Source organism: Vicugna pacos, chromosome 21 (assembly GCF_048564905.1).
Source record: "Vicugna pacos chromosome 21, VicPac4, whole genome shotgun sequence".
Lineage (NCBI taxonomy): Eukaryota > Metazoa > Chordata > Mammalia > Artiodactyla > Camelidae > Vicugna > Vicugna pacos.
In genome coordinates, this window is record NC_133007.1 from 6,773,014 (window position 1) to 6,799,468 (window position 26,455).

Genomic DNA, 26,455 nt, shown 5'->3' on the forward strand with positions numbered 1-26,455 from the left:
ATTTCCTTTATTTTTGAGACTGAAAATAAAAGTCAAAGGAAGCTGTCTTTGTGTTTAAAAAAAATTAATAATAAATTATGGGTATTTTGCCAACATGCAAAATATTAACCACAGTTTTGTTTAAGGGTGTTCATTTGTTTTCTGGTCTTCTACTTACGTCATTAGGACATGAAGGATCAGATGTCCACCTCATCTGTGCAGGCATTAGCTGAAAGGAAAAACAGACAGGTAAGTAAACATCAGAAATATATAGTATCAGTCAAAGAAAATACACAGATACTTGGAATTTAAAAATTCCGACATCCGTGTATCACGTGTTCAAGCAGAAGACCTTGCGTGCTGAGCCCAGAGCAATGTTGGCAGGTTTTGTGAAAGTCCCGTCAGCCTAGTCCCGTCAGCCTCACTTCGCCTCCCCCCCCTCCTGGTTCTCTCCTCTGGGCTCCCACTGAACCCTCTGCGGACCTTATAGCCCTTGCCCCACAGCCATTTATTCTGCACCTGTTGAGCACATTCTGTGCCAGGCGCTCTGTTCAGGGCGGTAATTGCTTAGTTTCTCGTCTGTTTCTCTGCTGGACCCCAGGCTCCTTTGTGAGGGAGGAGGGATTGTGTTGTGGTCTTTTTTTTTTCCTTTTTTTTTTTTTTTTTTTTTGGTTTCTAGCTGCTATTACATTGTCTGTGCATAGAACTCACTAGACATTCAATGATTGAAATTTTATGTAAAGCAGTTGAGGAACCTTAAATTTGTGTTAATTTGATGTGTTAAATCTTTCATCGTTTTAAGTATCTTGTTTTTGATGTGAGGTCTAGTTTTTATTAGTTATTACAAGTAAATTAGAAACCTAGTACATTTCAGAAACCAAAGCCCAGATATTGACACATCAAAAATAGGAGCTCCAAGAGACCCAGTCCCTGAATTTAATAGACCCTTAAGAAATCAGCTCACCGTTTTAAACTATCTAGGAATCAGCAGTTATGATGTAAATCCTCACTTTATATCTGTGGGTGTTTCTGGACCCACTTAATTTTGGAAAACAGGTAATACGAAAGCTTGAAGAAGGGGAGAGGACTCTCCAAGTATCACCCGAGTTTTCCTTTTCCCTTCCCTGCATCTCATTTTCCAAGTCATCGCTGTTGTTTTTTCCTCCCTGTCTGCCTCCCTTGCTCTGCACAGTGCAGCTAGGAAAAACCGCTAGCTAGTCCATTCCATCTGGCCCTGACTCTGGAAAAGAAGCTGCTGAATGACCACGGGCTGGCAGCTTGGGAGTTCTCTTTTCCACTTCAGCTCACAGGCGCTAAGTGATACCGTACTGAAAGTGGACAGTGTGTAGGTGACACCTGTCCTCTGTAACTCCTATTTGAATTTTATTCTCTAGATAGTCTAGTTGAGCTGACATAAATGTGGATTTATATGTAGCCTTTCCAAGTATGACTTGGAATTTTGTTTGAGGCAGTGAGTGAAATGTAGAGTTACAGATTTTCCAGGAATAGCGGGCAGAGTCCGCCTCGCTGCGTGCCCCAGTCCCGGGGCTGTGCGGCTGCCCGCTCAGCCGGGACCTCCTGCTCTGGCACCTACACACAGCTGGCCTTCCGGTGCTCTGGGCCCTCTCTCCATCTTCTTTCCCACTAAACAGACTGTTGGAGGTCAGACTGAGGCCCCAGGCGCTCCAGTCCTCTGTTCGTGGCCTCGTGATGCTCTACAGCCTTTCTCTGACCTTGAAAAGGTTGTCACTAGTCCCTGGTACCCTCCACAGAGTCCTTAAGGTCTTTGCATCAGAATAAGCAGGGCCTTTTAAATCTTGACAGCCCTACAACCAGGCTGCGGCAGAGCCATCCTCAAAAAGCCTTGGGTCTGCTTTATACCAGAGACAGTCACCATCCAAACTCCTGATGGAGGCCCTGGGCTGCTGGAAGCTTGTGGGCATCCTGATCCTCTTATAACTACCTCAGGACTTACGACATGTCCTGGACTTCTCCAGACCTCACCCCTGAAGGGTGGCCATTTGCCTGAGTTCATGGCTGAAAGTCAGGCAAGATCTGTGTCAGTATTGAGGGGCTATTGGAGGACTTTTCAGACAGAGAACCAAGTGATCAGGTAGACTTAACAGTTCCAGAACTGGAAAGTACCTGGTGAGAAGATTTGGCAACTCTTCAGTGAAGAATCCTAGTTGCCAGTGTCTTCTGGTTCTTTGTGCCTGGCTGGTTTGAGCAGGTGCTTTGACCAGCTAGTCAGGAGGGCTTATGGGGACCCCAGGCAGAGGCTGCTGCTGAGACTGACCACTCACATTTCTGGGTGGCCTCTTCAAGGAAGGCGTTCCCAGATTTATCCTCTTCTGGCTTGAAATGTCCTCAGATTTACAGTGGGAAACCTCACCCTGGCGTCTGGGGGCCCAGGTAGAGAACTCTGACTTTCGGGGCCAGCACTTGGCATGGTTATCAGGGTCAGGCACCCACGTGGCCATGCCTGCCTGGGGAAGCAGCCCCTAGTTCCATCTGGGAAGCCTGTAGCCTTGTCATTCATCTGAAGGGCAGTGGGATTTACTTGTGGGCTACATCGAGTGGACATTGGTGGTTCTTGTGCCTTCTGTAGGGGCTCTGACTTAGCTTTCTGTCAGTGTGGGGAACTCTCTCCTCCCCCTCTTCAAAAAACCAAAACCTTCCCTGGGTCATACTTAAATAAAGAGGACTCTGGAAGTCTGGAAGCAGCTAGACTAGAACCTACAGCAGGTCTCTGGTGAACTTCCAAGGGTGCTAGGAAGAGCTGGCCTAAAGAAACCAAGCGCTTTCAGTAAAGCAGTGTACAGGTGGGCGTTTGTTGATTTAAAGTTGACATTTATTTGCATTTTAATGGGACAAAGCCCATTTGTGAGTCCTGTTGGGAGAGCTTGGAGACAGGAGAGTGCCCTTCCTGGCGTTCCTTACATTGTACCACGCAGGCACCAACCTGCTCCCCTGGTAAAAGGCTGCCTCGGGTGAAGACAGATGATGAGCAGTAGGAGAACCCTTTACGTCATGGTGATGGAGCCCTCGTTCAGAGATGGTAACTGTTTGTTCCTCCTGCTCCCTGGCCCGCTCTTGCAGGCGCTGCTCGGAGACAGTGGCGGACAGAACTGGAGCACTGGAACGACAGATAAATACGGGCGCCTCGACCGGGAGCTCCAGCTGGCCAACTCCCACTTCATCGAGGAGCAGCAGGCACAGCAGCAGGTACCGGGGAGCCCACCCACCGAGGCCGGGCGCCTCCCCGCACTCCTCTGCCAGCGGGGCTTTGTTGCTGATGACAGGCAGGCTGGACCAGAGCTCGCCTGTAGCTGCCTGTGTATACCTGTGTGATGACTGCATCTCTACAGGGTCTTTAAAACCTCCTTCAAATCATGGCTAGCTCTCTTAGGACAAGCAGACCAGACACCTGAAACTGACAGAGGAGGCCGTTGACTTAAAGACACAGCAGCCTCTTCCCCAGCCTCCACTGGTGTACTCAGGTTTTTGTTCATTTCAACAAAGGCACTTTGAGAAAAATTGAGTCCTTGTTTTTTCTCTGAAAATTAGTGTTGGTTCCATTATACATAAAAATGATTGCTTTGGCGGAGGCTAAGGGGTAGAAGGAAGCTGGGGTTGATGACACCTGCATTGTTGCTCCTGGTACATAGTTGTATTAATAAAAGGAAGCTAATAAAGTATCTGGGGGTTTGAGGATTATCTCTCCATCGAAACTATTGGCTCTTAAGTACTGTGTTTTATTTATGCATGTCGGTTATGTGTTTTTTGGTTCTTTTTCCATTAGCACATCTGCTTAACTAGTTGTCTACTTAAATCACTGTTAACCGAGTGAACCTTTTTTTTTTTTTCAATAAAAAGTGAGGCAGCTGCAACACAATTTAAAAAAGTAGCTATCGCTCAGAGGTTGTCCTCGAGGTAACTGGCTCCCACAGAGCCCCTTCTCGTTTGTCCTTGAGGACCCGGTGAAGGACTCTGTTTTCCCATGTACAGAGAGCGGCCAAACTTTCTCTTGTAGTTAAGCTGTGTCCAGCTGTTGCGGATTGAGACCTTGACCCTGGCAGCAGGCTTCCTCTTCCTAGGCATCCGCATGTGTCCGTGGTCACAGCACAGGTGCTCTCGGCCATTGTCTGTCCCTTGCTGGACTTCAGCCAACCAGAGTAAAGCTCTCTGGGTGGTTTCAAGCCCCGCTGACTGTTCACAAGTTGGATCAGCGGGAGATATCGGTAGCTTGACAACCCAGCCTTTTGAGCAGCGTGTTCTGGGAGGCGACGGTCTGGTCCTTTGATTTCTGGGCTTTGCTTCTGAATGCGAATTGTCCCGAGTTGGCAAAGAAGCTAGCAGCTGCTAGAGTGCCGGGCTTGGAACCAGGTAAGATGGATTTTAATTGCTTATTTCCCATTTCCCTGGCACCAGCTGATTGTGGAACAGCAGGATGAGCAGTTGGAGCTGGTCTCTGGCAGCATCGGGGTGCTGAAGAACATGTCCCAGCGCATTGGAGGGGAGCTGGAGGAGCAGGCAGTGTGAGTACCGAGACGCCCCTCTTGCTGCAGAGGAATGGAGGGAAAGCCATCTTACGGGAGCCCTGAAAGCCTGACAGTTACGTGGCTAGTAAAACCAAAAGCTGTTTTGTTTATAGCTGCATCTTTATTCTGTTGTACAGCCTAACCCTTCCAAAAGAAGCAAATCTATCAGATAAAATTTTCAACAGGGTTTAAGCAAAGTTATTATTATTAATATGCTTAAACACCGTCAGAAATAGTTACAAATTCCTTGAACAGATAATCAAAGTGTTGCTGTGAATGGGAATGTAAAACCAATACGGCTCTGTAACCTCTGTGGAGACTCTTGTTGCAAAGAGGGTAGGACACGGAGTCATCATCCCATGACTTCCGCGCTACACGGAACAGAACTTTTTGCTCTGCATCTTAAATCTGAATTTTATGGGAAAAAAAGTATAAGTTTAATTCCAATTAATAAAACAGTCTTCTCCCCTCAAAAATAAAAAGTAAAAGCACAAGCACAAGAAAGCATAATTAGATTTATTTGTTCTTCGTTAAGTTTATTTGTTCTTCGTTAAGTTTATTTGTTCTTCGTTAAGAACGATCTCTTTTTGCAATCCTGAAGTATGACACCAAAAACAGTGAGAAATGCTACCACATAATAGCTTTACTATTTTACAGATATTTTTTCTGGGGTGGGGGGGAAGACACAGTTCCACTGGGATATTTCGGGAACTCTCCTACCTCAATTTTGTGTTCAGCGTTATAGATTCATTTATTATAAATTCAAACCAGGCATCTTGTTCTGGGAGGCCATTGCGTGTCCATGGAGGAGGGAAGGGAACAGCGTCTCTGCCGGCAGAGAGTTTACCGTTCAGTGGGTGGAGTGGACATTATATAGATGATGCAAGTCCCGGAGTGGTGACAGAAGGGGAGGGCTGCCGTATGGAGGAAGCGCGTGGTGCCTTGAGGGCCCTGGCAGACTATACTGCAAACCTAGCTCAGTCTGAAGTCCCTGAGAAGAGAAGAGAAAAGACAAGAGAAGAGAAGAGAGGTTTAACTGGAGCTGGCAGAAGAGTGGAAGGCAGCGGGTGGGGTGATACGGAGGGTTGGAAGGGGGCTGAGGGAAGGGTCTATTGGGAAGAAGAAAGAGCATCCAACAGGGAGGTTTCGAGTGACTGGAGTGTGGGGATGGGGAGGGAAGTTGCAGAAGTCAAGTCAGGGAGGCAGGCTGTTCAGGGAAGGCCTTAGAAGCCATGAACAGGAGTTACAACTATTTATTCAAAGGGCGGTGGGGAACACACCCCAAGCGAAGGTTGTGTTGGAAGTAGTGCCATGGTCAGGTTTCCATTTTGGGAGGAAGAACCACAGTGGCACAAGACTGGAAGCAGGGAGACCAGGTAGGAAAGCTGGGAGAATGGGAATGTAAGCATGCAGTTTAATTTCTTTCTAAAATGCATTCTTACCCTAAAGTTTGTTTTGGGACTGGGAGAGGACTGAATGCTTAAGCACTTCCCCTGGTTGGGTGGACGATAGAGTCTGCAGGCTTCCAGTTATAAACGGTGGATTGAGCACAGCCTTCATCTCTGCTCCTCCTCTGGAGTCTGTTAGAACAATATTAGAGTTGTTTTTTTTTTTAATGGCATGAAATCTCTGGGGACATAGAGCTTGGAATAAGAAACAGTGACCAAATTTTAAAAAGGAAGAGAGAAAGAAAGAAAAATAAAGAAAGGAAAGACAGACAGACAGACAGACAGAAAGACCGACCAGACCACAACACTTTAAGATCCTGGCAAGTAGAAAGCCGAATGGTTACTGACTCAACAGACCAGAGAAAGCTGACTCCTAGGCCACAGACCCCCGAGCTGGGAAGAGTGTTTACTCACCCATGATAGTGTAAACCTTGAGTGTTGACCTTATCAAACTGTGACACAGTTACATTGAAAGAAAGGGGGAAGAGAGGTGGGAAGGATGCAGAGATGGGGAATGAAATGGGAGGAGGGCTGAGCCCTAGCCTTCCGTACTGCGGAGTCAGCAGGAGCAGGAGTCAGCAGGAGCAGGACTCTAAGGTGTGAGCCTGTTACTTCAAAAACTGGAGAGAGACGGGGGAGAGTATAGCTCAGTGGTAGAGTGTGTGCTTGGCATGCACAAGGTCCTGGGTTCAATCCCCAGTACCTCCAGTGAAATAAATGAATAAATAAACCTAGTTACTACCCCTCCCCCCAAAAGAAAAGAAACTATTAAAAAAAAGAGAGAGAGAGAAAAGCAAAAACTGGAGAGAACCAGGAGCATGACGTGAGGGGCTGAAAGCAGTTGCCGCAGAGGAGGGGCAACTGTGGTTTTTATACACAGAAAAAGACTTGTAGGACCGTTTAGCTCTACAAACTGTGTATGTGTATAACTAATAAAAGTTACAAGTAAATTAAAAGGAAAAACCATGGGTTCTTGGACTTAAACCTGTGCTGTCCAAAAAGCCACTAGCACACGTGGCCATTGAATACATGAAATGCGGCCAGTCTGGACTGAGATGGGTCCTGAGCATAAATTGCACACCAGATTCTGAAGATTCAGACTGGAAAAAAAAAGTAATATTATATGTTGAAATGATGTTTTAGATACACTGGGTTAAATAAAACATTAGAATTAATTTTGCCCATTTTTACTTTGATATGTATGACTAGAAAATACTCAGTGACATGTATGACTCACATTCTATTTCTTTTGGGCAGCCCTGGGTGAGTTAGATCTGGGCTAGAAGCTTGGTTAGTGGGTGTCCTTGGGCTGGAAGTTGGATGACTTGCCCAGTTTGTTTTCAGCGAGAAAAGTCAGGCCCAGCACACAGAGGTAGCTCTTGTCAGCACTTGGCTCTGCCTGGACAGGTCTGCCAGCTGAAGGCAGGATGCTACCAGGATCTGAAATGAGCTAAAAATGTTTTAGCTACCAGGATCTGAAATGAGCTAAAAATGTTTTAATTTGAAAATTTAGGTAAGGGACAAAGACTTGTTTGTTTAGTTGTCAACGTGGAGTTTTTAATGATTGGCTTAATGAGGAGTTTGTCACCTGAATGAATCCTGCAGGGCTGTCAGGTGCCAAGTGTTAGCCTCGGGGAGCCCGTCCTCTGCGGTTGTAGAGGAGGAGCCCTCTGTCTGACATCAGCCTGAGGCCGCCCAGCTCTGTGATAAAGCACAGGGTACCTTAAAGGAGATGATTGTTTGATTAAAGTGCATTTCTTAACTCACTTTGCTGTAAAGCGCTTTATGTATTACGTGCTGCTCACAAGAACCCTGGCGGGGAAGCTGCACTGATCGGACTGCCCCGTTTTACAGATGAGGAAACAGCTCCCGCGATTGTAGGGTCCCTTGTCCAGGGTAGCAAGTGGCAAGGCCTGGTTGGCTTCACATAGCCTTCTTTCTGCTACACTGCACTGCTGCTGAGTTTGTGTTATATGGTCAGGTCAACGTTGCCTTGTCTGCCATTCTGAAATCTAAAAAGCTCAAAAAATTAATGTTTAAAAATTTCGCAGCAAGCTCATGTTACAGAAAAACCAGACTTGAGCCGACTGCAACTGTGACTCCACATAGTTTTCTGAGCAGAAATATTAAGGTGTTTGATGATGGGGACTGCCCCAGACCCTGCTGAGGGGACTAGCTTAATACACAATGCATATATAACTTACTACTTTTAAAAATTTCCACAATTCTGACATCAAAAACGTATCCTGGTTCCAAGGATAAAAGATTGGGGGTTTGAATCCCAACGTTGCCTGTTTGATGTGTGCTACAACCCAGCCGTGGGTCCCGATTTAGCTCCAAGGCAAATGCATCACAAGACTTTGTGCTGACCAGCTACGTGCTGCGTCTGCTTGTCTTTCTAGCATGTTGGATGATTTCTCCCACGAGCTGGAGAGCACTCAGTCTCGACTGGACAACGTGATGAAGAAACTCGCAAAAGTATCTCACATGACCAGTGGTATGTATGTGCTTCCAGGCTCCAGGGTTCTTGCTTAATTCCAGAAGCACAGTCTGAGGGCTCTCTCATGGGTGTGCCCATTCAGACCCCTTTCCTCTGGCACATTTCTGTCTTGCCTTGGGGTCAGAGACGGAAGCCTAGCACGCACAGGCTTGTCTTCTGCTTCTGGCCTTTACCTGGAAAGAGTCTGTGGTTCCCACCGGGCAAGGCTGGCGGGGTTGGGTGGCCTTTCTTCCGGGGGAGTAACTCTCTTTGCACTTAAAAAATCCTCTTTTCTTTTCTTCCTGTTTCCTTGCCAAAATGGGGGATTTATTTAAAACAGTAATTAAGAAGCCAGTTATTGTTTCTCGTGGACTGACTTTTCATTGAAAGAAAAATCCCTACCATTTCAGAATAAGATGGCCTTGCAGATCTCATTGTACCTGTTTGTTTTTTTTATCCATAGTGAACTGCTGCTGCAAATTTCTACCAGGCTGGGGATGAAGAAGTAATATTTTTCAAGTTGGTTACTGTGTAGGCAGATGTGTTCCAATGACTCTGGTTTTTGTTGTTGTTAATACAACATGTCTTCCCTGTTACATGGAAACTAATACATTTTAAGTCAAAGAAAATCCAGTATCTCTTTTTTCTCTTTATTTGGTACAGGGAGGAACTGAGACCGTCTTTGAGGTAACTTTAGTGTTCTTGAGCCATGGCACCCCTCCCCCAGCAGAACATCCTGTTTTAATTTTTTAATTTCTTTTCATAAGTTGCAAGAGTATCCCCTGTTTCTTGACACTTTGTTCTCCTGTTGGTTTCCTCCTGCCAGGTACGTGTTACAGCGTCTAATAGTTTAGCCTTTTGAGGCAAGATTTAAATACACATGTATATGTGATTTCCAGCAATTTAACTCATAGTCAAGTTACATAACACTTCTGTGGGGCTTATATTTTTCCTTATATATTTAGATAAGGTTGATGCCTACCTCTCAAGATCATTGTGAGGATTAAATGAAGTAATAATAATTAACGTACAAGTGTTTAACAGTGTCTCCCATGTATTAGTGCACAGTAAATGTTTGTTGGGGCGGGGGGACGTAAGGCAGAAGATGGCCCTCGACCTGTTACATCCAAAACAAAGGGAAGCTCCTAGCCAGGTGAGTTTCCTTCTTTGTCTCCAGGGGCAAGTATCTCCATGCTTCTAGCGGGCTTCTCACTGCCAGCGGCAGGCGCAGCTTAGTCCATCTTCCACGCACCTGGAGAATGGTTTGCACAGTCCTCTTCCTGCTTCCCTCTGTTCTCTTCCGCCCCGCCCCTCTTCGCAAAAAAACACAAAGCTTTAATGAAGTATTATATAACCAGTTTAAACACCAGACCTCTCACTAGTGTGTATATGAGTTGCAAAGTCAAGTAGCTACTTCAGCACCAGTTTGTTTAGGGAAGAGCGACTGAACAAAGATGCCCTGTGTCCTTGCTCCCAGCATTCCAGGGGTGAATAATTTAGAAAAGCCACTCGCATTGTGATAAGCGGCTCAGTGTGTATAAATAGCACTGAGGCCGCCTTATGCTTTCTTCTCCTTTCTCCTGAAAGAAAAGTTTGGGGAGCAAAGTAAGAATTTTAGTTATATTTGTCTAAGAATGAGAGCCAGGAAAGAGAGCATTTAGCCTGAAAGGGCCCTTCGGTTGGGACAGCTTGCCTGTGGTGTTCATTTTAAATCTCTGCTCCCAGAAGAGAGATGGCTTGGGGCCTCCTGCTTGGCTGTGTTGGCTTCTGTTTGACGACGAGGCAATTTGTATTTGTCCCTGTTCTCCTCCGTAACTTTTGGGACGGTTCACTGCTTTTCAGTCAAACGTGTACATAAAGACTGACGTATATGATTAGGCAGTAACTGAGCGCACGCGCTGCACGTGTCTGGAGCGGCGGGACCCTGTCCCCCCCGGGGCTGGTGCTTCCTGGGCAGAAATCGGCCAAGACACCAGCCTTACTTTTTTGAATGATCCAAGAGAGACACTCATCTCGTCATTCTCCCACCCAAAGAAAGTGTATTCTTTTGAGTAGATACCAAGGTGTTCTCCCCTCAGTTTCTAAAATTCTGTGGTTCCTCTTTTCTCTCTAGGGGAGGAGAGTCTATTGGGGGGGGGCCTCCCTATGGAGCCCCCTTTGTTCCCCCTGACTTTTTGAGGCAGGTCCTGAGCTTGCAAAAAGCTGTTTAGAACTTTTCACTTGAGGTCACAAAAGCCCCTCGTGTTAACACCCGCCCCGTGTGGGGAAACGTCTGCTAGGGTAATAGTTCCCCGGGGGTTGCCCGGTACATGCCTCATAGAGGCAGCTTCCCACTTCAAAGTAAAGTGGATTTAAAAGCGCATTCCTGGGTTGTGCTAGCTTGTGTGATGGCTGTTCTCCTGGACGAAAACCTCTATTTAGTGCAGTTGCAGACGAGAAGGTGATGGAGGTGGGAGGAAGGTTGGGCAGGGCTGATGGAAAGCTGGTTCAGTATGGGAAATCCGGGCCTGACTGGAAGGTGCCTCCGGCAGGGCACTTAGGAAGCATTTACCTTGACTGTACCATCCTAGAAGAATAGCGACTAATCATTTCAATGAGGGGTTTTAGATTATTGTAAACACTTTTAAATAGATGAAGGAATGCTAGATGTTTGAGTTTCCTGAGCCATTGAAGTGATACTTAAACTGATTAATAATGTTACCCGGAATCGGCCCACTCGGCCTTCCCACGCCCTTTGGCCTCGTCCTGCTTCAGAAAAGGAGCAGGTGGACTTGAGGTCTCTCCCCGAATCCCAGTCACTATGTGAGCGCCTAGCCTGTCTGGCGGAGAGCAGGGTGAGCCACGAAGAAGGCTTTACTCACTCTTGTTTAATTGCAGTTCTCTCGGCCAGTTCTAAGGCTTGGCTCTCCATCACGTGGAAACCATTCAAGCGCATGTTTTGTGGACTTAGCATTGCTTCGTGTAAAGTCTTGCAGGCTATTTTCCTAGATTCTGATCTTTTTTATGTGACTCTGTGGTGTGCTAAAATCTGCTTTTAAGTAAACTTCTGATGAACTGGTATATGTGCCTTTGTATTTCTGGCTCCATGGAGCTCGCACTTCTGTCAGTTGAGCTGCGCTGTCACAGGCCTTCTGTCAGCCTGACCGTCTTCAGGAAACGGCAGGGCTCCTCTGCGTGGAGGCTGCTTGTTCCTGCGTCTGCCCGGTGACGGACGCGTCCTGACCGGGACAGCGCTCTGTGCCCCGGCTGTGGGCCCGCGTGTGAGAGGGGTGTCCGCGTTGTGTAGCTCTCACAGCCGCCCTGAGAGCTGGGGGTTGCGGCAGCTCTGTGGGCAGGAGCCTGTGCGGGCCCTTCTCCTGTCCCTCAGGGCCTCCTCATCTCGGCCGTTTAGATGGACTCTGGCCACTTTTTCCTGCGCCTGTTCTCAATTGTGAGGAGGGCAGGAAGTTTCAGAAAAGGCATTCATTCCCCTGTCATTTGCAGATAAGCTGTCCGTTACTTTAACGCGGTTGCTGGTTAAGTGACCTTTCTCGCCCAAGGGTGATGTGAAGTTCATCGTGCCTGGTCACCGCGGCTGGCGTTTTCAGCTGTTTCCTAACATGACCAGCAGTAGCTTTCATCTCCTTTCCATCCTCCCATTGCTCTCATTGAGAAAAGAACATGATTATTGTTGAATTAAGTGATTTGACTTTGGTGGGAGATGAAAGCAGACGAGCTTTGATCTGTGATACCACCAACACCTTTCCTAGGGATGCGGCACCTGCCAGCGGAAAGCTGCGATCCACAGATCTTCCTTAATTAGAGACTCAAGACACAAAGCAAGCACTTATGACAAGCCCGGCTTTCAGGGGACGGGCAGGGTTGTGAACGCGCGTGCCTGCAGGCCAGGCGCAGAGCAGCAGTAAAGTTACCCGGCGCCCAGGCAGGTTCACAGCCTCTCTGCCTGGCATTGCCCATCCTGTCCCATCTGCGTCCAGGTGTTGCCTCAAGTCCAGGTGTGTTCCGGGGGATCTAGAATCTTGGGAGAGCTCACCCTCGTGTCCTGCCTTCCAGATCGGCGCCAGTGGTGTGCCATCGCTGTCCTCTTCGTGGTCCTGCTGGTTGTGCTGATCCTCTTCTTGGTGCTGTGACGGCGGGGCCTGGGGCCGCCACCTCCTGCATGGGGACCTGGTGGAGAGGGAGCAGCAGCGCGCATGGTGTGGCCGGCTCCTCGTGTCCCGCTCCTGGAAACCAAGCCTTTGCTGACTTTTCTCTCTGTGACCCCACCATCGAGACAGCGCCTCCGTCCCCACGCCAAGAAGGCCGGTGGGGAGAGGAAGCCGATGACTGCACACTCCTGGTGCCTCTGCCTTGTTCCCCTGGAGGGCCTCCAAGGAATCCAGAAAAATTCAGACTTGGCTCGTGTTGGCTATTGCTCATTCCATCCGTCTTTGGCAGCTCTTTTCTCCCGCTCAGACCCTTCGCCCCGTCAGATGGCATGCGCTGTCCCGTCCAGAAGCGCTGGCTCCTGGGTATGTTTTGTGTCCCGCCCCAGGAGCGCCCTTCACTCCTGAGAGCTGGTGGTTAATGGGGACCCAGGGCTCAGAAGCACTTTGTGACAGAAGATGCCGTGATTGGCTTTTCAGGGATAAGTGCTGGTGTGAAAGTGCTTTTACAGGCCCATTTTTTGGTGGGAGGAATAACTAATGAAAAAGAATGACAAGCAAAAAAAAAAAAAAGAATGAAAAGCACTGGGCTTCGGGGGATGCTGGCAACTTGTGGCTTGAATGGGGAGGACAGGGCAGCGGGACACAGCTGTGGGAGGGTGGGCTGAGTGCCGGGGTCGGGGCCTTGGTGGATTCACGCCACTGTCCTATAGCCTCCTCTCTAGAGGTGCAACTTGCATTTTCAGGGTGACCTTTACGTGAGCAGCTCAGTGGCTCATGAGTGTCTGAGATCCCAAAGTAGCGTCACTGGCAGTAATTTTATTCCGGTAGCACCCTGCCTTGGGGGCTACAGGTGGTCAGTACATTTATTATATGTACTCAGAAACTGGAATGTCAAAAGAAGGCTAGTTCTGGTCCGGATTTTTCTTACCTTGTGAGTAACTACAAGGATGGGTAGGTGAACTGGGTTCTTTTTTCTCCCCTAAGATGATAACCCGATTATGTCATCCATTTAGATAACTGAGCCAATCCAAATTTAAATGACAGATGCTGTATGAGACACTGTACACTGCAAGCTTCTGATGGCTTGTAAGAGGCCTCCCGTGTACACATGTATATAGGATATTTTTATAACCTCCCTGATGAAAACCTGATATTGAAGTAACAGCTGAAGCCAGAGCCAGTGCCTGGCGGGGAGGCTGCCTGTCTCTGCCTCACCTCCCTCTTTTGCACTTGGAAAGCACAGCAGTGTCTGGGTAGACTTCTAGCTCTGGCTTTTATCTCATCTTTTGGGGTCCATTCCTCAGCACGCTTTTTTTTCTTGTTTTGTTTATAGCTCTTGTTTTTCGGTTTGTGTTGGGCTCTTGCCCCCCCCCACCTCTTTTGTGTATGATTTGCAATGATATGCTTGCCCAGCTAACCTCTGAATTGCACTTTTTAATAAATATTTTTAACAATTTTTTTAAAGAAAGGTATTTTCTCACGTTTAGGATCATGTTAAGGAAATCTGCCTGTTGATGAGAGCTAAAAGCAGATTCATAAAACTAAAAGGGTGATTGACATCCACGTTTACACTCAATTCTCTATTTGATATAGAAATGTTATTATTTTTCAAATTAGAAAAAAAGTGATTATTACAAAGGGCTTCAGATGTAGGGTACTAGATTATTTGTTTTACAAAGTTTTGAGACTTATTAAAATAGCCTTTTATAAACTGAGGACAGGGCTGGTCCTTAGATTTGCATTAAAATATACACGTCTTTGTTAACCATACATGTGGCCCTTGTCACAGTACTGTGACCCCCGCTCTCCACGTTACACAGAGCAGCCGACGTCTTGATGAAGTCCAGGCTCGCCCTGTTTAAACGCCGTTCTGTTCTCTGGGTGGTAGGTTTACTGTGCCCCTCGAAACCGTCACGCGTGGCAGGGCCTGTTGGGAACATGCCTGGTCATTAGTAGGATTCTCCCCAGACTTTAGGGACCAAGTTTTGTGATGCTAGGGTGATGTGATATGAGGGTTAATTACTAAGTGGGGATATTTGGAGTTGGCCTGCTCACTGATTCAAGGTGTTTGCTAAACGGTGGTTATTGTAGACCAGACTGGACTGAAGCTAAGGAGCAAGCTAGTTAGAAGGAGAAAGTTTACTTAAAATCCAGGCACTGTTCCATTCTCCCTGTAGGCCCACTGCTTTTCTAGCCTCCAAAGAGTTATTTGATAAGCTGCCTCTTAAACTGTTACCAGAGCCACTCTGTCCCAGGTGTCACTTCCGGTCCAGGCTGGCTTGATCATGGGTCCGACTCCATTGTACCTGGACTGGGCAGTCGCTACAGACCAGTGTTCATTTGAAGGCTCCCCTCTCAGACTCCAGCCCGTGGCAGAGAGCATGCCAAGGGCTTAGGTTTATTTTTAAGGACAAATGTTTCCTCATCAGTGATCCTACTGCTACTGGTCCTTTGCACGCGGTCCCCTAACCCTGAGGGGTGGCACGGGGGGAGGCGGGGAGGCCAGCACAGCCCCGCTGGGCTCAGAAGCATGTCCCATAGCCACAGGTTTCCCTTCAGCCTCTGCACCTCGTGCCGCGCTCCTTGTCGCTAAAGGACTGGCAGGATGCGATGGGTAACAGAGCTTGATTTCTGTTTATTGGAAGAACAGTTTACTCATCAGCTGATTTTAGGGGGTGAACGGGGGAGTGAACTGTTGAATTTGCCAGAGTGGGAATCCAGCTGGAAAAGCAAAATACCTTTAGTTTTTAGTCCTGATTTTTGATCTTGTCTTTGTGTGAGCAGTGAAAAATCACAATGCTCTCCGTGTGCCACTGCCGTGTGGCAATTGGAAGTTGCAGCGTGTGTGTGACAGGAGGGTCTTCCCGCCAGAGCCGGGGAGAAACTTGGTAACTTGCCCATTATTCTCTGCTTTTAGCCAGAGTTAAACAGACTGATGGGTCTGGTAGCCAACAACTTGGCAGCTTCCGTTCCTTCTCACCTCGTGAGATTAAGGGCTGCGAAGAGAAATGTAGTCTTAACAGAGACAGATTTCTGCTGGAGTTAAGTGTTTTACCTTCTGTAAGTGAAGGTGGTGGAGCCAAGATTTTTCTTTTGGTAATTTCCCTGACTGTCAAGTGAGACTGTTACCACCTTTCTAGAGAATTCGTAGCATTTGAAGATCTAAAACCAAGTGATAAATATGAGTTGCTTTTCCACCCTGTAATTTGGACCATTTGGCGTTACCTTATACTGCAGGACAAATTTGTAAACAAAACAGAATTCGGATTGTCTGAAAAGTGAAAGTTCCAAAATACAGAACGCCCTACCGCCAGCCCTCCCTCTTTGTCTTCCTCTGGCTGGCATTTCTTTCCCTCCTGGGTTTTTTAAGAATAATTTTTTTAAAAAAGAATATTCTTTGTCCATGAAGTGCAGAGAGGTGAGGCCAGAGGGCCCGTGGTCACGTTGCGCTGTCCCGACCACGGAGGCAGCGCCCGGGGAAGGCGCTGGGAGGCCTCCTTTCTGTCCTGTCCAGATGCCCATCCCCAGCTCCCAGCCTTCACACGCTTCTGCTGGAAACGAGGAGCCCCAGTTCTTGCAGGGCCCCTGCCGGCCAGTCATGTGAAACGTGGGTGCTGCCCCTGATCAGTCGTGCTCACAAGGAACCTGCTGTATTGCTGTTGCAAGAGAGTCCTGAGTAGAGAGAACTGCCATTCAGCCCAGAAGCGACTGGAACAGCCCTGCTGTGAGCCTGGGGGCGAGGCCTGGGACTGAAGCTCCAAGCTGACGGACTTCTGGGGTTCGCGTCCTTAATGGTAGACTCAGAAGGACTTGGGGTCCCTCAGCTCAGCCCTCTTGTTTTAGGGATGAAACCCGGCTCCCCCAGCTGGCAGGGGAGTCCCTTGATGCACTGCATCCTGGACTCGGCCCTGGGAGCCCACATTCGGTGGGACCAGCTGACCTCAGTGACCTCCCATGAGGTAGCTGACGGGGTCTCGTGCTCCCCCCTTAGCCCCGACACCGAAGCTCTGAAAGTTACAGTGGCGCTCTGGTTGTGTTGCTGCCGTCTCTGTGCATCTGCGAGTTCCTGTCATATAATGAGATAGTCTCTACTACTGTAGACACGTGGGGAGGTGAGGAAGAAAGAAAAAGAACTTGGTTTCCCTCTGACGTAAGCTAACGTGTTGGTGCTGTTTTCCTTCGGACACGACCTTTGTCCAGAAACCCCCTCCCTGGGGCCGTGCAGGTGGGACTGGCTTACACAGTGATTGTCCCAGTCCCCTGCCCTGTTGCTTGGTTTCACATGAACATTTAATGGACCTGGTTTGCCAGCTGCAGCTAGACCCTTGTGAAAAAGTGTATTTTACCCTTTTTGTTTTTTTTTAAGGTTATGAGTTACCAAACCTAGAAGCCACTTGCTTATCTTGGGGTGGGGGGTGGGGGGGTTAGAAGCGAGACCACCCAGCTTTGTTATTCGCTGACCAGAGCTCTCTGGCCTGTTCCCTGGCGGCAGCCCAGAGCTCCGCTCCAGTCTGGCTTTCTGTCAGCCCCGGGGTGGGAGCACTTCCAGGGTGGTTCTTCCCTGCTCTGCAGAAAGTAGACTTCGGCTGTGACCCTGCTGTTAGTCTGTTCTGGGAGAGGCAGCTGTCCTGATCCTCAGGACAAAAAAGGAAAATAGTGTGTCTCTGCCCTGCTGTCTATGGAGGCGAGGAGAGGCCAGGCAGGTGTCCCACGAAGAGGTTATTGGAACTGTTTGTGAGCACCATGCAACGTCGTCCTGACTGACCCAGGCTGGGAGAATGCCCAGGGTGGGGGGGCCTGAAAACCAGGAAAGGGCCAAAGAAAGCAAGCTGCAAACGATGATGAATTCAGTTTTTGCAAGTGGAAATATGCTTTCACCGGCTCATTTGTAATCAGAAATTAGAGTAATTAAAAAAACACAATGTGTAGTATGTGGCAGTACTCAGCAGGACGAAGCCATTGTATTTTTCTTCCAAGGATAATTAAAAAATAAAATGCTGGAAGGTTATTTAACTAGAAGGTACAAACTGAAGAGGTGAGATCAGAGATTAGAAATGCAAACGCCACAGTGAGTTCCAGATGGTGCTCTCCCCCCCCCTCCCACCCACGAGAACAGGCCAGAGCCCTAGGCCAGGAGTTTACAGCCCTCCCCAGAGGCAGAGAGATCTTGCTTCCTCTACGAAGGGGGCCTCCCTCCCAGCGTGGTGTGTGACCAGCAGTGGTAGCATCCCCTGGGAACTTGCTAGAAACACACATTCTCAGCCCACCCGCCCCCAGACCTGCTGAATCAGACTAGGGTGAGGCCAGCGCGCTGTGTTTTACAAGCCCTCCAGGGGAGTCTGAGGGCCCCTCGCATTGGAAACCCACTGCCCCCGCATTGTGGACTTAGGCTCCAGTAGACCACCTCTGTAAAACCATTTTCATGGCCTTGACTGTAATCCTGACATTAAAATTTGATGACACTATAAACTTGAAAACTTTTAAAGATACTTGTATTTCATGAAGCCTCAACTAACCCTCGTTAAAAGTGGTATTTTTACACCCTGAAGTCTATCAGTAATGTTTCTTCTACTCTTGAAATCATGTTACAGCTGTATAAGGAATACTGTTCAGTATTAAAGAGAAATGGAGGGACCATGAACTTTGTCCTGGTTTTTTGTTTGGTTGGTTTTGGTTTTTAGTTCTTTTCATACCTAAGCACGGCTTCCTCCCCGCCTTCCTCCTCCACCAGTAAACATGGACACGTGCATGTGCCCACAGTGGGGAAGGTTTGTGGCTGGTGGAAGATAAGCATTCTTAAACTCCAAACAGCCACACCGGACATTCACAGTGTTGTGCTGCACAGTGTCAGCTGGGCGAGGAACTTAGAAAGACTGGACCACAAAAGGAACTGAGTCCCGCATTTCCCTCACTGGAGGGTTGGCAAACAAGAACGCTGCCCGTTGGAATCGGCAGCTGAAAGCTCCTGCCTTTAGCTCTGTATGGGGCCACCTGACCAGGCTACTTCCCTTAAGGGTGGGCGTCCTCACTCAGAGGAACTGAGCGCCTCCTATGTGCCAGGCGCTGATCTAGGAACTGAATTAACGCATACGGTACTGTAAACGGCTCTGGGAAGCAGTGAAGTTTCTCTCCTAATGTCTCAGATCTGCACATGAGGAAACTGGGACACAGAAGGGGTTTCTTAAAGTCCAGCTTCTTAAGAAGCAAGTCATTTCTGAAGGGGCAGAGCCGCTTCCTGTGCCCCCGAGCCTCACTCAGAAATTGGCTCAGCAGTGCCTCCCAGGTCCTCAGCTTGATACCCCTGACGGAACAGCCAGAAGGGGCAGAGGCATCAGCATCCGCACAGCCTCGCTGGAGGAATGAATGATGATTTTGGGGGTAATGGTTGCTATTTCAGGAGGAGGAGATGGTTCTGTGTGTCTCCTGATGAAGCCCATCACCGCCCTGCATGCTGAGCACGGTGTGGCCTGGGGCGTGGACCAGGGAGGGCAGTTGCGTTCCCCCTAGCACCTTGCCTCCACTTGCGGCTCTGCTGAGCAGCACGAGTGCTGTCGTTCCAAGTCCTCCTGGCTCCAAGTCTGACATTAAACTTGTTGGAGATGTTAAAAGGCAAGGCCCAAGGCAAAAGTGGAATTCATAGGAAGGGAAGACTGGTCCACGCTGCCAGTGTCTTCACTGTCCAGGACGACACATTCAAATCAGTACGCACCCCCCATCCTTGGAGGGCCCCTCCTCCAAGGCGCTGACAGCCAGACGCAGCAGTGGCTCCTGTCTGGTGCTGGCACAAGCAGAGCCCGAGCACAAATTTCCCCACTGATACCTCCCAGAGGGAGTGATGAGCCCCCGAAGCTGCCTTGGACTTGGATGTGGACTCCTGAAGCCAGCCTCTGACCTCAGCAGTGCTGCTTCCTCCAACCCGCTCCCCCATCCTCCCTCACATACACCGTTAAACACTTGGTCTCCGTTCACAGTTCACCCTGAGCTTGGCCGGCCTTTGGGGAGGGGTCATCAACTCTTCCAGGAGCAAATTTCTCAAATTTGGTATTGCATTAGTGGCTAATAAAGCTAATACTTCTGGCCAGTATTTGAAGAGAATCTGATGGGCCAGGCATGTCTTTGACCAAGGCCCTAGGGACATTTTGGGGAGTGAAACACCTTTTTTGTTTCTTCTCACAACCCCATGAGGGAAATACTGTTGAGGCCCATTTTATATCTGAAAACTGAGGCATAGACAATTAAGAAATTTGCTCAAGAGTACAACTTGTGAGTGTAGGGTCAGAATGAGAGCCAGGTCTGACTGGACCGATATGTGGCCTCCCTGAAAAGTCACCGCCCAGGCTTCGGGGGTGGCAAGCAGAGGTTGCTCTCACAGGGCCTTGCTCTAACCAGAGAAACAGTAAAGCGAGGGGAGGAAGAGGGATCATATGAGCTGCAGTACAAGTTTAAAGCATCAAACTAGAAGTGCCGAAGATAAAGATGGACACCAGCCACCTTGGACCTGACCGTGGCTCAAACCCTATACACCTAGTGTAGAGTTCTAGAAATCTGGTCAAGGACCTCAGGCAGGTCAGCCTTGCTGACTAAATATTCTGGGGCTTTTGTTTATTTGGCTAGACGTGCAAAAAATAAGTGAGCCAAACTTACAAACTCAGAAACCCCTGGAGACTCGGTCTGAGGAGCGCTGGATGAGAACGCTATGGCATCTGACGGCTGCTGCGAGCCCCTGCGGCTGCCAGCATTCCTGTTCCTGAGATAGCATGGATCTGGATGGAGGCGGCGAGCCTGGGGCTGGCTCTTTCGGGAAGCCTCTCTGCTTACCAGGTGCAGTGGGGCCTCCTGCCGGGAGCTCCCACTGTAGCCCTTGGCACACTGGTTTATCTCTGCACAGCTGTAGCGCCTCCACTCTGGGGATGTGGGCATCCCAAGGGCAGGGCCGGCCTCTCCCCGGTGCCGGCATCTGGCCAGACCCCTGTGGGCAGCTTCACACTGGGAGTTGGGGCCTGAGTCCAGATTGCAGAAGGACAAGACAAAGGCAGGCCCAGCAGGCAGCCCGGCAGCCACAGGAGAGCCCGGATACCCTCCAGGCCTGGCAGGGCAGCTGTTAAGGCCTGGCTCTGCGGGCAGATTGTCAGAGCCAATCCCAGCAGCCCCTTCCTCCAGCCCAGCACTCCGACCTGGCCAAACCCACAGCTTGAGGGAGCTGGGCAGAGCTGCTTGCCAAGGAGGGCTGTTGCCATTTCTGAGCAGGTGCTCTGGCTCCATAGGATAAAGGAAAACTTCAGAGAGGATGATGGGGAGGGCGGGATGGCAGGGGATCAGGTGGCAGCCCGGCCTTTTCAATAGCTCCAGAACCGGCCTGGGGATTTGGGGTGGGAAATGGGTTGGGCAGGTGGGCCGGGTAAGTTTGATGGAGGATAAAACAAGTAATTCTATGGGGAAAGAACCACAATGCAGAGCCCTGGGTACCAGATTCATTAGGAGGTAAGGGGGCCACAGTCAGCATGCAGGTGTCATGGAATGCTTCCCAGGGCGAGCACCTGTAATATTTCCGAAGACTGCCAGGGGTCTGTGGGTGAACAAGGGGAAAGTCGCTCCAACAAAGGCATACAAATAAGCTAAATAAATGAGTGGATAAGTGAATGCATAGAGTTTGGACTTGGCAGAATGGGAGAACCAACAACTGAAGTTCCTGCCAGTAAATGCCCACGTGGGGATCCCATGGCCAGAGGCCAGCTTGAGGGACCAGGAATTCTGGTCCTGTCACTGCCCTCCACGTCAAGGGACAGATCTCCTCTTGATGACACAGATGTAGGAGTGAGACAGGAAGGAAGGGGGCAGGGCACAGCCATTGAAGAAATTGCAGTTGACACCAAGGTGGTGGAAAATTCAACTCTGAGTAGGACTTGAGGCCCAAGATGGCGGGAGATTTGACTTCTAGTAGACCTTGAGCTTCATCATTGGCTCACTGTAACATATTAGCATGGTAATGGCCTCCCACAGGTGCTGTGACAGTTCTGAGGTTAACCATAAAAGGTCAAAGGGTGAGTGGTGATGGCCCAATTCCTGGGAATGCCAGCCCCTTCCCCAAAGTAGTTGGACTAATCCTCCCACTTGTTAGCATATGAAGTTACTTGGCCCATAAAAATTAACCTCCACACCTGGTGGCTGCTCTCCCTTCTGAGTAAGATGGCCCACACTCTGTCTACGGAGTGTGTATCTACTTTTACTTTAAGCACCTAACCCCGACACCTCGTGGCCTTTCTCTTGCCTTCTGAAACAGCCTGAACTCTATGAAGTATGTATCTCTCTGAATAAATCTACCCTTACTCAACTGTGGCTCACTCTTGAATTCCTGAGATCTGGGACAGGGCCATCCTCTCGCCCCATGTTCATTTTTCCTGTATCAGGAGCAAGGATGCCTTTTTCCCCAGAGGCCAGGAACACTCCCCAGCCCGCAGGCCAGGTTTTAGCAGCTTCCATTCGGCAGGGTGGAGGGGCCTGCAGCCTCCCAGCCGTAGCCCCAGGGCTTGTTCCCTCAGTGGTCCTAGGTTCAGTCCCCAGTACCTCCATTAAAAAAAAAAGATAAAACTAATTACCACCTCCCCGGGAAAAAACAGAAAAAAAAAAAAAAAACCCACCTCAGGACACACACATCTGTAAGAAGTGTTTTCCACACAAAATCTACCTTTACCTTGTGCGAGGCACCGCTATTTTATTTTTTAATGCTGAGTCTTTCTTTAAAATTGTGACCCACTAGTGGGTTGTGCCTGCAATTCAGAAATACTGTTCTGGAAAACGATCTGCCTCCCGTATTCCCCTCTCCCCGCAGCAGGGAGGTGACAGCACCCGCTCCCTTCCCCTGAAGGAAAACCAATGCCAAGCGCCCTGACGCCCACACTGGTGAAGGTCAGGGCAGCCCCGGGGCCCGTGCAGGGAGGGGGCCGGTGGTCAAGAACCTCCCAAGTAGGTGGGCCCCACAAGGTCCCAGGACGATGGAGTCTCAGAGGGCCAGGTTCAAATCCTGCCTCTGGTAATTACGTGCTATGTGACCTAAGCTTGTTAAAACCTTAGTAATTTAACCTGAGTCTCAGGCTCTTAGTGTAATAGGTTAGGGGGTGGAGGGCGTCCCTGGAGAAAGAACCAGGAATGGCTTTCTCGACAGAGGAGAACCCATTTTAGCGTAAGCCATTTAAGGATCTAAGCCACAATGCCTGCCCTTGAACGTGTCTCAGTCATCAGTGATCTTAAGGGAACAAAGGAATGCAAGAACAGAGAAAAGACAGTCAGACAACAGTGCAGTGTTAAACAGAGTCCTAGTCCATCCTCAAGGGATACACATTAATACTTCAGAGTTCCTCAGGAACTAAGGCTCCCACCCAGGTGGAGGACAACGATGATGTTGACTCTTGACTCCAAGACTGGGACTCTGTCAACCTTTGCCCCACTTCTAGGTCAAATCTTCCTGTGCTCAAGCCCTTTCTGAATACGCATGTACCCTCAGCTTAAAACTGACCGAGTTTTGCTGTTCCGGGGAGGCATGGTTTGGGGAAAGATCCCCAGGTTTCTCTTCACTTGCTTCAAGTAATCCTTCCTCCGCCTGCTCTTTGGCTTGGTTGTATCCACACCCACCAAGAGTCGAACCCAGTTTTCAGGTAACACTAGTCTGTAACCCCTCCCTTGCAAGGGTTCAGGATTGTGACCTTAGCGAGAAGCAGGCGGAGCAAGGTGGGAGACTGCAGAGCGACTGCACGTCCCTGAATTCCTGCCTTCACCTTGGTTTTCAAAATTCGAGGGGTGCCTGCGGTTCCTACAAGCGAGAGCCCTTCGGACACTGCACACCCCGGGTCCCCATTCCTGGGCCCCCGCGTCGCCTCGTTTCCCTCCCACCGGCCCCCGCTCGCCCCCCCGCCCCGCTCGGCGCGCGGCCACCGCCGCCTCCTCTTAGCCGCGCGCGGTCTCCCCCGTCCCCGCCCCAGCCGTGCGTCCCTCGAGGCCGAGGTGACGGTCGTCTTCCCGGCCTCGGGCGCCGAGCCGAGCGTCTGTGCGCGCGCGTGGGGTAGCGTGTAACCGCCCCCCAAGCCCAGCCCCGTCAAACTGCAGGCTCCAGCCCCCCTGCGGCCCTAAGCGCCCCGGCCCATCCCCGGCCCCGCAGAGGCGACGACCCGGCGGCGCGCGGCCAGGCCCCAGCCCCCCGCCGACGCGGCGAGACCCCCGGGGCCGCCGAAGGGCGGGGAGGGCGCCGCCCGCGCGGAGCCCCGCCCGGCCGACCTGACCCGCGGGCGACACCCGAGGAACAAAGTAACGTCGCAGGGAGGGCCCGGTGGGCACCAGGCGGCTGGCCCGCGACAGACCTCGGTCCTCTGGCCCTGTGGAGACGGGCTCTCGCCTGCAACCTGCCCCCCACTGCCCTCCGTGAGGCGTTCTTGAGAAAAAGCCAACATCGGCGTCGGGGGTCGCTCGGCGCCCTCCCTCCCAAAGCCTGCCCGGCGAGCGCAGGACCCAGGGGCTCTGAACCCGCCGTCCCCCCCACCTCACCCCGCTCCCGGCATCCTAAGGACAGGGACAGGCCTGAGGCCAAAGTTGCTGCCACTTTCTGTCTCGTACAGTCGCAGTGCCAGGTGCCTACCTGTGGGAAGCGAGGCCCGGACAAGTCGTGTACCATACACTGCCGCCGCAGGGACAGAGGGCGGACTCCGGAGAAACCCGTACCTGCGCACAAGCTGTTTATTTTCTGTGCCTGAACGTCCTTTCCCTTACCTTCCTGTAAGTTCCTCCTGGATTTACAAAACCCTGCGCGGGCGCACTCCCCTCCTCCCCCCGCATAAGCCCGCCTCCCCCAGCCGATCTGTGATCACTCAGGCTGGCCAGCCAGGTGCCTCCTCTCGTGGCACCACCAGGCCAGGTGTGGGTGTTTGAGTGTCTCCCCCTGCCGCTGCGCCGGAGAGGTTGGGCGGGTCTTTCTCATCGCCCTGGGCTCGGGCAGGAGCGGGACACTAGGTTGTAAGAGGTTCTGATGATCCCGTGGGAGGCGTGGTTGATGGGGCCTAGCTTTCCGGATCAGTTCCCCAGGCAGAGCAGATGGATAAGGTCAGACAGGAGGCTGGCCAAACCAGTCTCTCTGGGGCCAACTGACATCCTTCAAAGTCCACCGTCCCCCCATTCCTGGGCTCTCAGATGTCTGCCTGTGATCCCTCAACAGATAAAGTACACTCTTTACTGGGTGTGTTTCCCTAACAAACTATTAGTCCTAGGCAATGCCTAATCTCACAGTCGCTCAGGCTGGCTTGTCTCAACCCACCTTATCAGTTATAAACCCCACCACCCTTCACGGACCCCCTAAACTCCTTACATCACCTACAACCAATCAGAGACTTGTGCACAAGCTGATCAGGCACCTTGTGACCATATCTCATAAAAGACCCCAACACCCGGCCCTCGGTGCGCACGTGGGCACTGCTCATCTGTGTGGCCTGCTGTTGTCTACGGCAGCACAAACTAATAAACTCCTTTTCTATTCTCCTCCTTCATCTCTGGTAAATTCTTTTACCAACCCATGTCACCGTGTCACTGACCAGCCCGTCCTGTGTCCCACAACTGTCCCTTCCCACCCACTCAAGTCTGGGTCCAGCATCAGGAAGGAGTGCCTTCTGCCTCCTTGGAATCAGAGCAAGGCAGAGCTGCTTCACACCAGCCCTGAGTGCCTCCCTCCCTCCCTTTTCCATCAAATCTTTTCTGGCATGGGGGGGGGCAGGGGAGGGAGGGATGGGGCTGCCACAGGAAGAGTGGGCCCCAAGTTAGGGCTGAGTCTGAACGCCGTCATTACCTCTGAACTTGGTTCTCCATCTGTGTAAATGAAGACAATAAACAAGACATCCCTGGCAGAACTATTTTAAGGATGAAATAAGATGTGTCAGGAACCTGGCCCCACACCTGGCCAGTAACGGAAGCAGCCAGCGGCTCAGTGTTCCTTAGAGACCTGTCCCTGCCAGGTCCCAGCCCGCCCCGCCCCCACATCCACTTCTTCCCAGCTTGGGCCGGAAAGGCCTGTGAGCCTCCTTATCCTCGCCAGACAGAGAAAACAGAAATGTCCCTAGAAGTGTTTTTCAACATGAAGTTTCCCTAAAATTTTATGACCACAAGGCCATAAGCCAGGGTACAGGGGCTGCCAGGGTTTCTCCACTCCTGCAGTTTCTGCTATGGGGACATTTTTATGCTTTGGGGACCCCAGGTTGGTCTCTGAGGTGTCCCAGTGCCCCCTTAACACCCTGAAGACCTAAGCACTTGTTCCCCTGACCGCTCTACTCACCTGACAGAGCCTCCTCACCCCCCCTTCACCCCGACCCCAGGTGGGCCCAGGCTCCCCATCCTGCAGTGCTGGGGGCTCAGCCCCCTACCCCCCAGCCTCTGGGGACAGTAAAGAGGGGTTTTAACTGGCTCCTGCTGAGAAGGCCCTAGAAGGAGAGAACACTGAACACACACCCTCCATGGGATTGCCTGTCTCCTCCCCCATCACCGTTCCCTCAGACCACGTGCCTCCTTCAGTGACCTTGCCAGCTGAGAGCTGCCAAGACACTCATTTTAACTTGATTCTGCTGTGTTTTGACCACAGCCTGCACCCAGCCAGTTATAAAGCAGCTCTGGACTGCCCACTCCACCCCTTCCCTACCTCCACCACTCCTATCCAAGGCCACTTAGCTCCATTCTGTCTCCTGCTCCTAAATGCACCTTGCCCAGGGCTCCTCTCCCAGCAGGGGGTCATCTCTGGAGGCCTCTGCATCAACCCTGGCTGTCACCCCAACCCCAGGGGCCTCCCTAGCCCTGCCCAGTCTCCCCCCCCACCCCCCGCATGCCCAGCACAGC

General features: G+C 50.5%; 1 protein-coding gene, 1 long non-coding RNA gene and 1 other non-coding gene across 4 annotated transcripts in view; 2 read left to right on the forward strand and 1 right to left on the reverse strand.

The window, feature by feature from the left end:
* Positions 1-14,052, forward strand: part of STX6 (syntaxin 6) — a 38,722-nt gene extending 24,670 nt beyond the window's left edge. Inside the window, exons 4-8 of one of the 2 annotated variants that reach the window (XM_015245673.3) lie at positions 166-228; positions 3,079-3,204; positions 4,411-4,517; positions 8,371-8,465; positions 8,911-14,052. In XM_015245673.3, the coding sequence (XP_015101159.2) occupies positions 166-228; positions 3,079-3,204; positions 4,411-4,517; positions 8,371-8,465; positions 8,911-8,948 (429 nt within the window). In that variant the 3' untranslated portion in view covers positions 8,949-14,052. The remainder of the gene's footprint in view (positions 1-165; positions 229-3,078; positions 3,205-4,410; positions 4,518-8,370; positions 8,466-8,910) is intronic. The other variant, XM_031688821.2, reaches the window with a different exon arrangement.
* Positions 5,091-24,327, reverse strand: LOC140688020 (uncharacterized). Its single transcript, XR_012062678.1, has 4 exons — positions 24,222-24,327; positions 7,557-7,669; positions 5,963-6,100; positions 5,091-5,511 (listed from the first exon to the last, which is right to left on the reverse strand). It is a non-coding gene; the product is annotated as an uncharacterized lncRNA (long non-coding RNA).
* TRNAA-GGC (transfer RNA alanine (anticodon GGC)) lies at positions 6,604-6,676 on the forward strand. The gene has a single exon. It is a non-coding gene; the product is annotated as a tRNA-Ala (tRNA).
* Positions 24,328-26,455: the final 2,128 nt, after the last annotated feature.